We start from the raw sequence: 17,150 nt of genomic DNA on the forward strand, positions 1-17,150 counted from the left end.
AACATTGCATCCAGAGAGTAGAATAAAAGCTACAGCTCTCACATGTCATCATCAAGTACGATTTGCGCATTAGCATTCCATTAATTGCGTTTGTGACCCCCTTCACCCCCTCAACGAGATGGATATCTCATCAGGACTGGCGCAATGGATGCACTGTGCGCTCGAACTTTGCGCTCAAAGAACAAGCAGAGTTTTGCAGGAAGGAAGGGGTTAAAACGAGCTGCGCCCGTCGTGCCTGGGTGACTCGGCTGCGCTCCCGGCTGAGCACACTCGAAGCCAAGGGAAGCCAGAGCTGGCCACAGCACGTCCATGCTGCCGGGAGCGAGTCGAGATGATGGAAGCTGCACTCGGCACTCTCTCGCTGCTAATTATAGTCTATCTGGTATCCGTCACGTACACCTTCCCGACCGAGACAGATTCAACCTCCGAGCCAGGCACACCTCCCGCAGACTACATTCTCGAGGATTACCGCGGCAAAGGTTGTCTCGACGAGACGGGCTTCGTGTACAAGCTGGGAGAAGAGTTCTCTCCGAGCCAATCGTCCTGCCCATGTGTTTGCACCGAGGACGGGCCCGTGTGTCCCAATCCCGAGTGTCCGCGATTCTCGACTTCTCGCTGCGCTCGCATCGAGCATAACGGCTGCTGTCCAGAATGCAAGGAGGAGCACAGCATGTGTGAGCATGGAGGGGTGACTTACGCTCTGCTCGAGGAGTTTCAGGTACCAGGCTTTGAGCCGAGAGTATGACCAACTGTTCTCACTTCGAGAGGGGGAGGAAAAACGGGGGGGGGGGCGTGGGAAAAGAGAATTGCGAGTTGCGCATGCTCGTCGTACTCATTCATTAACAGTTCATCCGAATTCTCATCAGAGTCTGCTCTGCAGGATTTCAAGGTCCATGTCCATGTTGCGTGCGTTTGTTGAGAAAATTGGAAAGTTTGAGTGTTTCTCATTCAGCGTGCTGTTGTTGTGAATGTAACAGGAGAAATGCAGATAAAAGATGGGTAGCAGTCCGTCCGACCTTCTGCCCAACTATCCGACTAACCGTCCGTCCGTTCGTCTTGTAAACATATCGTTTAGACGACAAACGAGACAAAACGGGGCACAATGATCTCATCACATGGAAACAAAGGAAGGAGCGGCAAAAAGTGTTACCGGGTGCTGAGAACTGAGCAGGCAATATATGTGTACACATTGGAACAAAATAATTTTGATGAAGGTGAAGAGGTCACCTCTGAGCTTCATCTGAAATTTCAAAAAAAAAGAGTCCTGGTAAAGGCAAAGCAATAACCAAGATAATGATAGGGAAGGTGGCAGGTTCGGCACGGAAATTAAACGAATGGCCCTTTTCAAAGAAAATAAATAAATGGATTAAAAATACTAATTATAATTCCAACTTCATTGACACAATGGCATTTGAAAACTGTCTAATATTCTGCAAGAATGCACGATTCCGGTTGAAACAAAAGAAAGCCAAATTGGACCGAAACTTTTATTCTTGTGTCGCAGTCATTAATTCCATGGCTGTGCAGGTATTGATGGTCAAAACTATAAACAAGTGCTTTCAGCTTGTATGTAATGCGCTTTTCCAGATAATAATACGGCTTGTCAGGCGGACCTAACGCCGCGGCTCGAACAATGCCTCGAGGCGAGGAGACTGTTCAGGTAATGTCACATCGTATGGAGAAAGAGGGAGAGGGAGAGAGCGAGAGGGGAGAGGGAGAGGGACAGAGCGAGAGGGGGGTGAGAGAGAGGTGGGAGAGAGAGAGAAGAAGAGGGAGAGGGAGAGAGGGAGAGAGAGAGGGAGAGAGGGAGAGAGGGAGAGAGGGAGAGAGGGAGAGAGGGAGAGAGGGAGAGAGGGAGAGAGGGAGAGAGGGAGAGAGGGAGAGAGGGAGAGAGGGAGAGAGGAGAGAGGGAGAGAGGGAGAGAGGGAGAGAGGGAGAGAGGGAGAGAGGGAGAGAGGGAGAGAGGGAGAGAGGGAGAGAGAGAGAGAGAGAGGGAGAGAGGGAGAGAGGGAGAGAGGGAGAGAGGGAGAGAGAGAGAGGGAGAGAGGGAGAGAGGGAGAGAGGGAGAGAGAGAGAGAGAGAGGGAGAGGGAGAAAGGGAGAGGGAGAGGGAGAAAGGGAGAGGGAGAGGGAGAGAAAGCGAGAGAGAGCGAGAGAGGGGGGGTGTTTCCTTTTGAGCCGCATTACCATTTAGTTCACGTGTTTGATACCCCCCGGAGGATTTACATCATAATAAACCGAAGGTATGCTGTACATTTCAGCGCTTATAACTTTTATGAGCAAACAGCAGAGTACAAATAAAAATACGATGTGGCTGCCATTATTGACCTCTTCTGAGTGATTCCACGGACAATAGTTCAGACACGTAAGGCGTCTCATTTCACACAATTCTCACACTATGATGCTGTGATTTTGCAGCTCCCGGGTGTCTGGTTGTTATCATATATAATTAGCTTCTTTTTCATTACTGTTACATTGATTCTGCTGCTGTTTCACTCATTGTGCCATTAATCAGCGTTATTGATTTTACATCATCATGCAAGCTTTCCTTTTTGCATCAGTGCTTCAGGAACGTTGCACAATCACAGATCATTCTGATATACTGAGTATACCATACATAATGATCATCATAAATCTTGAGCATATGTTCTAATAGCCTGGCAGTCTAGCCTAGATGCACACTCATCTCTGAGCAGTCTAGTCTGGGTTTGAATCTCGACCCAGCTATAAACTGCCATCCTGGTGTCTCACATGCTGGACGAGGCAAAACTGTGTGCGCTGTCTATCAGAAGGACGTTACGCAGGAAGACTGGACTGCAACCATTGATTGTTGGTGGATTTTTAACATTCAACGGAGTCTTTCGCGGAGTAGACAAGTTATTGCCGGAACCCTGATCATATTACAAATTCCTGTCACCTTCACTGAAGCATCACGCCTGGCCAGTCGGTTCGTGAAGGACTCGAGCCCAAAACTTTCGCCGGCCGGACCCACAAGAGTGATTGAATAATTAAGCCTGATAGTTGATTGGAGGGCGAATCAGCGTTTCTTGCAACTTTGTGGTTGAAATTCGACAATTATAAATTTAACATACTTTTCAAAACACTGAAGACCAAACAATATGTTGCAACACTTGTTACGGCACCTTTAATATATTAACAAGATAATTCAATGCATAATTTGTATCGATCAGAATATTGACAAAACACAAACACCACTTGTCCCGGTACAAGCAACAATAAATTAATAAATTATTTTCTCATTATCCTTCCACAACTTTTCCAAATCTCATTCATGGCATCTCTTCCCATCTGTCTGGTTGATTGATTTAAGCTTTTGTGATTGCAAGTGAAATAGGCATATTGCGTATTGTATGTATTTCAAAAAAATATTGTCAAACACCCTGTACTTTTAAGCCACAAGAAGAGAGAGATATGTACCATAAGGCGGTTGTGCGTTTCTAAATGTAATTGAATGTTTGTAACAACCGAGACACTGACGTGCCAGTTTGAACTCCACAATCGGTTGCGTCCTCAATACTGCATATAAATAATTCACATCACCCAACATTAAAACCTTAACTTCCTATTAGGTGGCGAAAGAATCCAACTAAAGTAAAACGATAAACCGATTTGCAATTTGTTCCAGGTTGATGGAATTATTTAGATCTGATCACCTGGGTGAGATAGTCATGTGGAGCGTACTTGCAATATTCTTCTGTTCAGACACCGTCACTGGCACCACAACTGCAAAACGATGTTTCGACCCAGTTTATCCTCCTCCTCCTCCCAAAACACTCCAGCTCCCACCCCCAACCCAAATGCCTCATTCCCACTGGCTTGCCGTTTTAGAAAACGATCTGGTGACACTACACGCGGAGGTCAGAAAAGAGCCGATTTTACATGATTATCTGTGCTTTTTTTGAACCTCTTTCATTCAGCAAACACGCCACTCATTTGGCATTCCTCAAACACCTGCAGATCATCACGCATCATCAACCAGAGCTTTTCGGCCCTGCATGCTTTCGTGCTGCTTGTGGGATCACAGAGAAAGCAGAATCCGCTCCGATTTCCTTCCTCCGACATTTACTGTGATTCGAGAGCAGAATGCCAAACGAAGGCCGGTCAATACTTTCCCGTGGTACATTGATAGATCCACAGAGCCTCTTTATCCTGGCTTGCATCATTGGTTACTTTGTCTATTTTCAGGCGATCCTGTTACTTTGTGTAAACATCTTTCTATGACACGTGCAAATATCTTTGTTTGATTTTTTTTTTTTTTAATTTGGGTTCCGAGTTGCTCTACGTGTGTTACTGGTTCGCGAGTTCCTCCCGCCAGGTCAAAAAGCTACGTTTCCCAGACGAGATACGGTGTATTTCACAGTTTTATTTTCATTCCCATGTTTCTCGTTGTGTTTTCATTGAATATTCTGTGCCAAACTGCACATTGTTGTGTTTAATAGTAGTGGTAGTAGTTTTATTCAACCAAAGATAAACATTCAATCAAAGGAAAAACAGAAATGGCTGCAAAATAGTACATTGTGATATTATTAAATTGTGTACTAATTAACACGCAGAAAAAAGGGGGATTATAACAAGGGACAAACAAATTCACAAACTGACTTGATCACTGCAGGCCAAAAAAGGCTAAACCATCTACATTATACACGTCACCTATAAACAATTAAAGAAGAATGTGCACGAGAAGGACCTGTCACCTGCGCATACTGAGAAAGGTACATGACAAGGAATGCTAACAATTTGCATTGTAAGGTGACATGATCACAAGGTTGGATAGACACGAGAGGAGGGTGAAAACAAAATAAGGGTTAGAGAATGGTGCGATAGCACATCACCAGGGGGAAACAGGAATGAGGTAAACATGAGAAAGTGGGGAAACCAGGGTGAATGGGATTAAAGAAGGGAAGAAGAAAAACTCAGCCTGGGAGCCAGGCTATAAAAGGTTCAAAGAAATAGAGAGCTAAAAAGTGTGAGCCACCTGAGACCAAAAGGCAGAGACGGGTGTTCTCGTGCAAAATTAACATAGATCATAAAAAGAGGACAGCAGCTACATTGTCTATCAAATATCAATTGGAATCATAATCAAAAATATACACATGGAATTACTTTCTACCGTAAAAAGATTTGGAGAGGACGTCATCAAAAACAAAGAAGAAAAAAGTAGTCACAAATTTGTAGCTCTGGAAAAGTCCGGCCTACTCGTGTTGGGCTGGGCTGGTTGGCTTGTTGCTTCTGCCTTCGTTTTTGGCTGCACCTGCTTCTTTTGCACTCCTTTTCTCCCAGGTATTGTTACTTCTGATACCTCAGCTTAATCCTTTTACCCCCCCCTTGCTCCAAAAAAAAAAAAATAACATTTAAACCTAACTCAATATGCTGTGCACATTTACTCCTTCATTCTGTATCCCTTTTCTTTTTCAATATCCCCAAACTGAATCTTGACTGAATAAAACATTTCTTCCTTCAAAAGCTCTTAACATGAAAAAAACAAACAAACAAAAAAAAACGCTTCAACAAATGTATTATAAAATCTTACTCCCCTTGCGGTGGGCGCAAGGTGCCTCTGTCAGGATTCCTCCAACACATCACCCTCGAAGAGTCGAGGTTGCTACTCCGTAGCAACAAGCCATTCATTCTTCTTCTTAATCTAAATTTATTCTTCTTTTTCACAAGACCTATTTACCCAAACCTTTTCACAAATAAATACTTAGTTCATCCAGCCTCCTCTTTTACCTACAGCCCCATTTTCTTCCAAGCCTCAGTGCTGGTAAGTCTGACATTTCACTCAAGCAGATTGGCAGGGACTGCAAGCAGCCATCTCTCTTCAGGACTGGTCTTCCATGTACACTGCCCCTGGTGTGAACTCAGCCTGGGATTTCTTCCACAGAAACTTGCTCTCCCAGACACAGATTCATACCATCTCGTCTTCTCAGTTATCATACACATCCTGCTGCCCATGATACCCTGAATATTGTCAAGTAAGGTCAGATTAGATCTGTGACTTGCTGCAGGTACAATGTAAACCTGGACTAACCTGTTTCATGGTCGGGTTGTTGGTGACTAAACCGTCTCCTCCACCAGGTTTTCTGGTGAGGAGGGTGTATAATATGGACACCCAGCAGGATTAAACACAAAACCTGTCAAAGGGCGGAGGAGCTCCTTGTGAGCCAACAGCCATCCATATTTCGTGCCCAACTGTGTCTGCGGACGTCCTCCTGCATTTCAGTTACGTTTTATTTCGAGGTTGGTGGCAGGATTTGCACTCCGGCCACCGAAAAACCCTTCACACCACAAAACAAAAGAAAAACGCAAATAAAATTGAAAACCTGCTCCATGGGAGTGCATCCAGTGCAGCTGCCCTCAGCAGAGCGACTCATCGGATGATGGGATTGGGACAAAGCCTTCGGGATCCCCACTGATAGAAAGAAAACCACGGGGTAACCTTCCCGGGTCAGTTTGCAGTAGTATGTGTCGGGGTGGTGCTGAGGTGTCATCCACCAGCCGGCAGTCTCCTTGGGTTAACCTGAGATGGTCCCTTTGGTTGGATGCTTGGAATGTACTATCCCGAAAAGAGGATGATCACCTGTCTCTGTTATCATCTGAGCTCAAATGTTTGAACATCGGTATTGCAGCACTTTCTAAGGTTCGGAGACAGATAGTGGTGAGATCATGGTGGGTGGTTATACCTACTCTTGGTCGGGTCGCTCTGATGGTTACTATACCCAAGGAGTTGCTGTAGCTGTGTCCAATATGCTGACTCCAATGATAATAATTGAGGAAATACCAGTAAACGAGCGTATAATGAGACAAAGGATTTGTCACTCCTTGGGTGTCGTTTCTCTGGTCTCTATGTATGCTCCTACTGAGGCGAGTGACTGCACCATGAAGGACGCATTCTATGCCACGCTCGAGTCTGTGGTTGATCAGTGCCCCAGGCGAGATACTCTTCTAGTCTTGGAAGATTTTAATACATTGACTGGAAATGATAGGGATGATTATGAGGCATGTGTTGGTCACCATTGGTCTGGAACTGTGAACCAGAATAGCATCAAGTTCCTTGACTTTGCAAGAAATCAATGGAATTAGGGTGGCTAGTTCATGGTTTCAGTACCCACAGGCTCATCGCTGAACTTGATATCCCAACGCAAGTGGTGTGGCAAAGGAGATTGACCATGTGTTCGTTGATGGATGCTGGAGGATGATCCAGAACTGCAGGGTCTACCAGAGTGCTCAGTTCCTCAATATCGATCACAGGCTTGTGGTAGCAACTGAAGTTGCAACTCAAATCCCGGAGAATGGTACCATTCCAGCCAAGGCTGGATGTTGGCAAACTCAAGGATGAGAGAGTAACTGAGGAGTTTGCAAACAGGCTGAGTGGGGATTTAGGTGATCTGGGTGCTTTGGGGAATCCTGAAGAGCTGTGGAGTGCCATCAAGATCACCTTCCTTGATGTTGGTGGTGGATGTCTTGGGATTCACCATAAGGTGAAGAAGAATTTTGTCTCTCAAGGGACACTGAATACCAATTACTGAAGTCGCAGGGCTAGGCTTAATGGCAGAGCTGCGCTGATCAGGGAGTTGAGGCATAATACTGATCATGCGCTAAGGGTGGACGAGGAGGCTTAAGTGTGAGGAATCTGTGAGGGGGAGAGCATCATCGATGGTCAAGTGATTCTCGTCCTGCTCACAGGGGAAATCTCACATTGTGTTCCTCGAAGCCCGTCCCTCGATGTGCTGTGGTTTGAGCAGAGGGTGGAGGGCTCTTGACAGAGGAGTCCGAAGTGAAGGCCTGCTGGGCCAGTTACTTTGAGCGGCTGTACCAGTCTCACCCACCAGCTGTTGAATTGGATGTCAGGGGTGTTACCGTCCATATTGCGGACCCTCCAATAAACTCTGATACACCTTCGTTTGTGGAAACTCAGGCTGCAGTGAACCGGTTGAAATGGGATATCGCTCCTGGGATTTGTGACATCCATGCTGAACTTCTCAAAGCTGGTGGAAATGCTTTACTCATGTCATTGCAAGCAGTTCTGTGCACTGCCTGGAACACAGGCATCACCTCAACTGACTAGAAGATGGGCCTTGTTGTCTCTCTCTGAAAAGGGAAGTGTGATCTCCAGAAGTGCAACATCTAATGAGGGGTGACGCTGCTCTCAGTGTTGGGCAAGGTCTTTGCTCAGATAATTCTTGATAGGGTTTGCCATGATCTGCTTGATCACCAGCATCCAGAGCAGTCAGGCTTTACACCCAAGAGTTCAATGAGTGACCGTTTCCTTGCCCTTCGGATCGTCACCAAATGCAGACAAGAGCTTCGGCAGGGGCTGCTTGCAGCCGATATTGATCTCTGCAACGTGTTCCATTCAGTGAATCAGGATGCCCTCTGGAGGATTCTTGGCCTTTGTGTGGTGCCACCACAACTGAGCAATCTGATGTCTGAACTATACTCTGGGATTGAGAGTACTGTGAGATGTGGTGACACCATCTCTGACTTATTACCAGTTGTGACTGGAGTTCATCAGGGGTGTGTACTGGCCCCCACACTTTTCAGCACTCGCATGGACTTGATTCTGGGGAGGATGTCAGAGAGATCAAGCTAAGGTGCATCATTGGGGAATGGCAAGATCTTTGACCTTGATTTCACAGATGATGCAGTCATCTTTTCAAAAACTCTGAATATCCTTTAGGGGGCCCTTGAGATGCTGAATGAGGAGTCGGAGCCACTGGGATTACGGCTTTCCTGGGTCAAAACTGAGATCCATAATTTCAATGACACCTTGGATGCTGCTGTCTTGTCTGTACGTGTTTGTGGTGAGGATGTTGAGGTCGTGGAGAGATTCACTTGCCTTTGCAGTGATATTCATGTCTCTGCTGGCTGTGAGCCAGAGGTCAGTAGACATCTGGGTCGGGCCTGGGGATTCATGGATTCACTGGATCACTGGGTGTGGCACTGTTGGTACCTGTGCAGGTGGACGAAAATCTGAGTCTTCAGGTCTTTGGTGATTCCAGTCTTGCTCTGCAGATGTGAGTGGAGGAGGCCAATGGGCCCACCATGTACCTTGTGGTTGCAGCAGGTTGATCAGCATCTCAAGGAAATGGGGATGGACCAAGCATCTGCCTGGGGGATGGCCAGACGGAGGCCCCTGGAGTACCAGCGGAAAGTGGACGCAGCAAAGCGCAGCTCTAGTGCATGCTCCCCTACCTTACCTGTCCTGATGTGAAAAATGTCTTGAAACAACTTGCATTCTCCTGAAAGGCAAATCCGAATCAAGGCAACCTCAGATAATCACACAAAGCCTGCAACAAGTGTGTGTCCACTTTCACGAGAGCCAGAAAACAACATCTGGCCAACCTCAAGATCTAATTTTCAAACTTGTCTCCCTCCTATAAAATGTGCGTTGTTAAGTCTGTCTTTCATGTATGTGCCTGCTCTATCCCTTCCCTCACTTTAAATCGCTCCACAGCTGACTCCACCCATGAGAAGGTCAAATGCCCCAATTCTGTGTTTGCTTCCAAATCTTGTATCCCCAACCCCTAGTTCTCTTAACACACCCTATCCAGTCACACTCAACTGCTCCTGAACTTTGTGTCTTTCGCACCTGAGAAGGTGGAGAAGTTAATGGCAAACCTTGACTCCGATTCTGCAACTGGACCGGACGGCATCAGGTAACATGTCCCAAAAATCTACTTTACTGCTCTTGCACTTTGCGTCTTCACCATTTTCACCCCATCATTTGTCATACGTCATATTTCATCTGCTTAGAAGTGGGCCACCATCAATGCGTGATATATTAGAATGGCACTCGATAGAGCGCACACCTCCGCCAGGCTGAACAGTTTACATTTTGTATCCCACTGATAGGCTGGATCTTCATCTGAACTTTCACCATGGGAAGTCATGGAATCCATAATCACAGTTGATATAAAATCATTCCTTTTTTCCAAACAGCCTTATCTCAGATCATCACTTCAGATTCCGACCAGATCATTCCACCTTGGTTATGCTGCTTCTTCTCTACCAACAATGATGGAGGCCCTCAATATCAGACATTAGATCAGGGCCGTCTTTGGACATATCTCAAGCTTTCAATGCAGTCTGGCATCTCGCCCTGCTCACCAAACACTCTGCCTATGTCATCCAAGGCCAACTCCACTTGTGGGTTGCTTACTCCCTGCACTCTCATAGCCAACATATGGATCTTATTGGAATTCTTTCATCTCCTCTCCCTATGAAGGCTGGAGTGCCTCAAAGCAGTGTTATAGGCTCTACCCTATTCCTAATCTTCCTCAATAATCAAAGTCCTTCCTTGGAACACCTGATCTCTTATCCAACTACAAGGCCTTCATCCACAGCTTGATGGAATACTGTTCTCCCCTCTCGGCTGGCACCTTTGCCTCACACCTTGCTCAGCTTGATGTTGTGGAAAGCAAGGCCTTCAAGATCATTGGAATGTCCCACGATGAAGCTGTGTTGATGGGCCGATAACTTTCCCATCACAGACAGGTTGGTGGTCGTTCTATCTTCCAACACCTCTTTTCTGGTTTTGAACCCTCTGCTCTTTCCATGGTTCGTCCCCTCAGGTTTTTGCAGGGTGCAAGCGGTCTGGTCTACCAGCCACCCCATACATACATACATTGGGCCATACTCTGTGTACAGCGTTGGTGCTGCCTTCGCAATCTCCTTGGCTATGGGCACAATCCTGGACGGGTCATCGCAGGATACCAGCAAACTGGCACTCATTTTGCCAACCTCGGAAGGATGACAAGTGGCATCAATCCCACCTGGGATTAATTCAACAGCCGAAGGGGATTTGAACTCAGGATCCTCAGATACCAAGCCCACCACCCTAACCATTAGGCCAACACCAGCTCCCCCCCTCCCCCTTCTGGTGAAACTTCCCAAAATCCATAAAAATTTTCACCTTCACTCATTTTTTCCTCTTTTTTTTCTTCCCTGTGGAACAAACTTCCACATTCTATTCAATCTCAATCTTCCCTCCAGGTCTTCAAGACAGCTGTTCAACACCAATCGTCTTTTCTACCCTCGTTAAACCACCGAACCCCAAAATTTCTCGTTTCTCCTTCCTGAGAGTTTGCTTCTCCACCAATCATATCCACCCTCTGCATTCTCCTCTACCCCTCAACCAAACCCACATTGCTTGTTGTCCATCGCTGTCTATCGTGTCCCTCGTCCCTGCTGTTGGCATTTCCCCTTCTGTATGCAAAACTCTTCAAAAAAAAAATAATAATAATAATAATTGGGCCAAACTTTCCCCAGCAGAGCCCACGAGAAGGAGGAAATAATTGTGGCTGAGAAAGAACAATAAACATTTCTGGCTCATGGGTGCAACTATTGAACCAATAAGCTTTTGAAATTATTGTAAAATATCTATTTGCAGATGTAATGATCATTTGGATTGAATTTTGGGGGGGAACTATCATATCACATGAAACAATTGGGTCATGAAAAACCATTCACTCTTTGTTACCTTTTTCCTTCTTCCTTTTCTTCAAGTCTGTTTTGTACGAACAAGAAGCAAGTGCATGAAATTAATGTTCAGTTTAAGGCCCTATCAAACCTTGACGATTTAGCCAGCGTATAACGACGTATGAAAAATTTGTCTAAAACGCTGGCACACGTCGAATACGTTATGGGTAAGTTTTGTATTTGTTAAGAGCACGCTGAAGCACGCTGGTATACGTCATAGTATGCCGAGTACGTCGTAGTACGCCGAGCTCGTCGACAAATTTTACCATGTTGAAAATTTTTCGACGTATGCCAGCGTATGACTCACACGTTCCGCATACAATGGCCATAAGTTGTAGGCACGTTACGCGATCATTGACACACGTCGACACAAGTTACTTGTAAGTTACTCATAAGTCGAAACACGCCAAGTTGTTGCTTTTTTTTTTTGTTTGTTTGTATTTTTCTTCAGCATGACGGTGATGTTGACACTTCGATTTCTAGTGCAGTTATAATATAATTAATAGGCTGCCGCTCAATGATTTAAATCATAACCGCACTAGAAATCGAAGTGTCAACATCACGGTCATGTCGAAAAAAAAATTTAAAACACATGGAGTCTGGAACACTAACGGGTTCTTCCTGTGAACCCCATTTTTATATACCAATTCCCCTAAACGCTGCCAATACACCATTATACGGTAGCTGTAAGTTAGAAACATGTTCAGTAAGTTCTGTGGTCATCCGGAAGACGTCAATCAAATACGTCTACTTACGTCAATGTGCGTTGGAGATACGTTACACATAGGTTCAAAGCACGTTACTCATAGGTTCAAAGCACGTTACTCATAGGTTCAAAGCACGTTACTCGTAGGTTCAAAGCACGTTACTCGTAGGTTCAAAGCACGTTACTCGTAGGTTCAAAGCACGTTACTCGTAGGTTCAAAGCACGTTACTCATAGGTTCAAAGCACGTTACTCATAGGTTCAAAGCACGTTACTCATAGGTTCAAAGCACGTTACTCATAGGTTCAAAGCACGTTACTCATAGGTTCAAAGCACGTTACGCATAGGTTCAAAGCACGTTACTCATAGGTTAGAAATAAGTTTCGGGTACGCTAAACATTACCTCGACGTGTTTCGACTTATGAGTAACTTACAAGTCATGTGTGTCGACGTGTGTCAACAATCGCGTAACGTGCCTACAACTTATGGCCAACGTATGCCAGCGCATGCCAGCGTATGTCAGCGTATGCGGAACGTGAGTCATACGCTGGCATACATCGAAAAATTTTCAACATGCTGAAAATTTGTCGACGTACTCGGCGTACTACGATGTATGCCAGTATACTACGACGTATACCAGTGTACTTCAGCATGCTCTTAACGTATACAAAACTTACCCATAACGTATTCGACGTGTACCAGCGTTTTAGACAAATTTTTCATACGTCGGCATATGCTGACTAAAACGGCAAGGTGTGACAGCGGCTTGAATAGTCGAGCAGCAGCCTTTTAATAGGCTACGCCACGTGATCATCGGTGATACGCTGCCGCACGCTATGCATATGTTAGACCAGCGTTTCTCAACCTTTTTTTTTACCCTTGTGGAACGCTTGAAATAGTTTTCATGTCTCAGGGAACCCCTGCATAAAAATTATTATATACCTTTATGAATATCTAGCTCTTTTATATTTTTATCGCAGTTCACGTGGTATATATAATTTATTTTTTTCGGATACCTGGTTTAAGGAAAAAATGACCCCCTTTTTGTCAAATTTATTGGCAATGAAAAAAACAACATACTGCTCGTTTATGAGACCTCACACCAAGATTTTAATTCACAAAAAAAAAATCTTTTAAAAAAAAAACAAAAAAAAACACACCCACCTCATGTAACTTGATAAACAAAACTTAAACAAACTAGAGGGGGAGCACTCGGTAGAGTGCAAAACCTCCGCCGCCAATACTGTTGGGTCACTTAAGTGAACCTGATATCCCATTCATTGTAGGTCAAAACGGATCAGACTCTACTGAACCACGATTGAATAAACTAAACTAGATCGACGCGCATGTAGAAATGCGGAATCATAACAAAAAATAAAATCGAAATTTTTTTGAAAAAAAAGGTGCAAAATTTCTGGGTTTTTTTCTCCAACAATTTTTTTTTGGGGGGGGGGTTAGAAATCACTTAAAACATGTAGAAATGCTAGAAAAAAATTCAATTATTTTTTTCAAAATGGCCACCATAGCGGCCATATTGGACTTTGGACCAAGTCCAAAATCTAATGGCATGATCCTTGGACCATACCTAACCCCCCCCCACCAAGTTTAGTCGAAATCTGTCCAGGAGTTTTTCCGTAATACTGTTCACAAATAAACAAACAAACAAACAGACAGGGGTGAAAACAGTAACCTCCGTCCATCTTCGATGGCGGAGGTTAATAAAGCTGAAGGAATAAAGGTAAACAGAAGAACTAACCTTGAGAGAGAGAGACTTCGCGCTAGGAAGCACAGAGAAGATAGATGGACACCGTGCATGCGTCCCGTATTTGAGTCAGTCACTCAATGATACACGAATCCGCCGCGTACAGGATGTCCACTAACCAGTGAGGGCGGTTTCACACTGGCACCATATAGACATCGTTAAATACATTCCCTATGGTTGTTATAATTGTAAATAATATAAGAGGTTGAATCCTCTATTATAATAACCAAGGAGTTTCCAACAATATGCCGTACGTGTATAGTAAAATTACGAATAATAAATCAAACAAAACTACTCAAAAATACATTAGCCTATTTATTACTGTTTCTCGCGGAACCCTTAGCGACCTCTTGCAGAACCCTAGGGTTCCGGGGAACCCCGGTTGAGAAACACTGCATTAGACTATCATTGGGCATATGTTGTGAACGCCGACAACACGCTAAGCATTCGTTGGTATAAGTTATCTATAACTTATCGATTTGTGTACGTTACTAATACGTTATGCATATGTCCAACTCGTTATGAATATGCCAAAAAACTGAAAAAAACATCAATAGTTCAGCGTACGCCATCGTTTTACATACATTTTGATACCTTGCCATACGCTGGCTAAAACGTCAAGGTGTGACAGGGCCTTTAGTATTGCTTGAAGTGACGATCGTTCATCCACACACCATCATAACAAGTCACACAGTCACACATTGCTGACTCCAAATGAACAACAGAATGGATGGATCCAGAGGGAAGGTGGTGCCACATAAATAGCATTCTTTATACTACGATATATGATGAAAGACTACCACGAAGGTCCGTGAGCTAAAATAATTTCATTAAGTTTTTCATCATAAGTTGACCTTCGAATTTACATTTATTAAGAAGAAAAAATATTTTTAACTGAAGTCACCATAAAAAAAGGTTTCTTTTTTTTCCTCGACTTCTGCGTTAGATCACAGGCTAAGTGCGGTGGGCGCAAGGTGCCTGTCAGGATTCCTCCAACACATCACCCTCGAAGAGTCTAGGTCCTGGTTCCAGAGGCCTGCAAAATTATTCACCCCCTCCAACTTTTTCACATTTTTATGCCGCCTGAGCTTCTTTCATGATGCTTTCAAATCAAACTTGATATATAATCTTCACAAAATACTTCAAAGTGATAAAGCTAAAAAATAAAAATAAAATGCAGATAAAATGTGAATACGTTGGATTAATCAAGAAAATGAGATGATTCTTCGTTGCATAAGTATTCAACCTATTTTCCTAATTAACTATAGATCACATCATGAGCAAGTTATTTGTAGGAAAGGTTACAAAATAAGTGTAATACGTTTTACCTGTATGTAATTAGGAGTTTGACTTAAAAATTAAGCTCCCCGACTTATGTAAGGAGTTTTAAGGTGCAACTCACTTGGTTACCCAACAAAACAAATGTGAAGATCAAGGAGCTTTCCAAATAAGTCAGACATAAAGTGATGGAGTTCAGGAGAGGGTCCAACTGTTCAGGAGAGGGTTATTAGAAGATTTCAAAGTCACTCATTATCCCTTTGAGCAAGGTGAAATCCATCATTAAGAAGTGAAAGATGTATCATACCACCCAGACTCTACCCAGATCAGGTCGCCCATCCAAACTCAGCAGCCGAGCAAGCAGGAAACTGGTTTGGGATGTCACTGTAAATCCAACAATGATTTGAAAGATCTGCAAGGCTCTATGTCCGAGATCGGCGTCAGTGCTCATCAATCCACAATATCACGTTCCCTTCACAAAGCTGGCCTCCATGGACACATGGCAAGAAAAAAGCCATTACTGAAAACGCATCTAAAGTTTGAATGGAGTTTGCAAAAAAGCATCTTAATTGATACTGTAGGCATGTGGAGAAACGTTTTGTGGTCAGATGAGACAAATATTGAACATTTTGGTCTAAATTCAAAGCGTTATGCCTGGTGAAATCCTAACACTGCACATCCCCAGTCAGCACCATCTCTACTGTCACCCATGGTGATGGGAGCATGATGTCATTGGGCTGCTTTTCATCAGCAGGGACTGACAAGCTTGTCAGGATGGAAGGAACAATGGACGGTGCAAAGTACAGGAGAATCAATGAAAACCTGCTTGATTCAGTCATGAATCTGAAACTGGGGAGGAGATTCACATTTTAGCAGGACAATCATCCCAAGTACAAAGCTAAAGCCACACTGAAGTGGCTGAATAAGAAGAAAAGAAATGTTCTTGAGTGGCCCAATCAAAGCCCTGACTTGAACCCAACTAAACATTTATATGAAACTTGAAGATTGCAGTCCATTGATGATCCCCATCAGACTTGGCAGAACTAGAACAATTTTAATGTGAGGAATGCACAAATATTTCACCATCTATGTAAAGCTGGTAGAGACCTTCCCACAAAGACTCATAGCATTCATTGCTGCAAAAGGTTCTTCCACTAAGTACTGACTGAAGGGGCTGAATACTTTTACAGCCAGTGAAGTTTGATTTGTATATGTTTTTTTTTCAGGTATTCCTGACATGTAACCTCCTTCCACTATTAACAGTGTTTAGTTTGATCTCTTCAGTTATGAATAAAAAAAAGTTCATTTGGAAAAATTGTTTCTACATAACTCATAATTCATATAAATGTGGAATTTTTGGTAAGGGGTGAATACTTTTGAAGGCACTGTATATGTCCAGCATTATGAATGTCAACACCAGAGGGCCCTCCAGCTGATGGTATTGCAGGAAATTTCAAATGATCAATGTTCAGGATCCTGAAGAAAAGCATGAAAATGATCGTTATGTTTTGCATATCATTCTCCACCTTTTTCTTTTACTGTTGGAGACATCTTGACATTCTCTTATTACTCTTACTAATTTGCTCTTATTTTCGATTTATTTAAAGAACGACTTAGGAGATAACATGTTCTCATTAAAAGTAGATAGAGCTGGCTGTCCGATGTTTCTACCTGCGATTGAAAATCTAACTCCATTAACCAATAGTTGGCCTGGTGTCCCAAAAGGATTATTTAAGGTCTAATTTAAGAGAGATTAAAACCCAAATAAAGAATGAGATCAAACAGTATAAGTCGACAACCAATAAAAGAGACTTGCTAACCGGTTACTTGGTCATTGGGGTTTAAATACATGATGTAAAGTGGATGACGTAGAACCAGGGCTCATAATTATTACCGGGGAAGTTGCAC

At 43.8% G+C, this 17,150-nt stretch overlaps 1 protein-coding gene across 1 annotated transcript in view; it reads left to right on the forward strand.

Annotated features, from left to right (window-relative positions):
• The first annotated feature begins 248 nt into the window (after positions 1-248).
• LOC147021626 (von Willebrand factor C domain-containing protein 2-like) overlaps positions 249-17,150 on the forward strand; it is a 97,599-nt gene continuing 80,697 nt past the window's right edge. The window contains exon 1 of the mRNA XM_085891791.1: positions 249-718. Coding sequence (XP_085747917.1) covers positions 332-718 — 387 coding nt within the window. The 5' untranslated portion in view covers positions 249-331. The remainder of the gene's footprint in view (positions 719-17,150) is intronic.

This window comes from Eptatretus burgeri, chromosome 8, assembly GCF_056783735.1.
Source record: "Eptatretus burgeri isolate ZD-2024b chromosome 8, Ebu_testis_v1, whole genome shotgun sequence".
Taxonomy (NCBI): domain Eukaryota; kingdom Metazoa; phylum Chordata; class Myxini; order Myxiniformes; family Myxinidae; genus Eptatretus; species Eptatretus burgeri.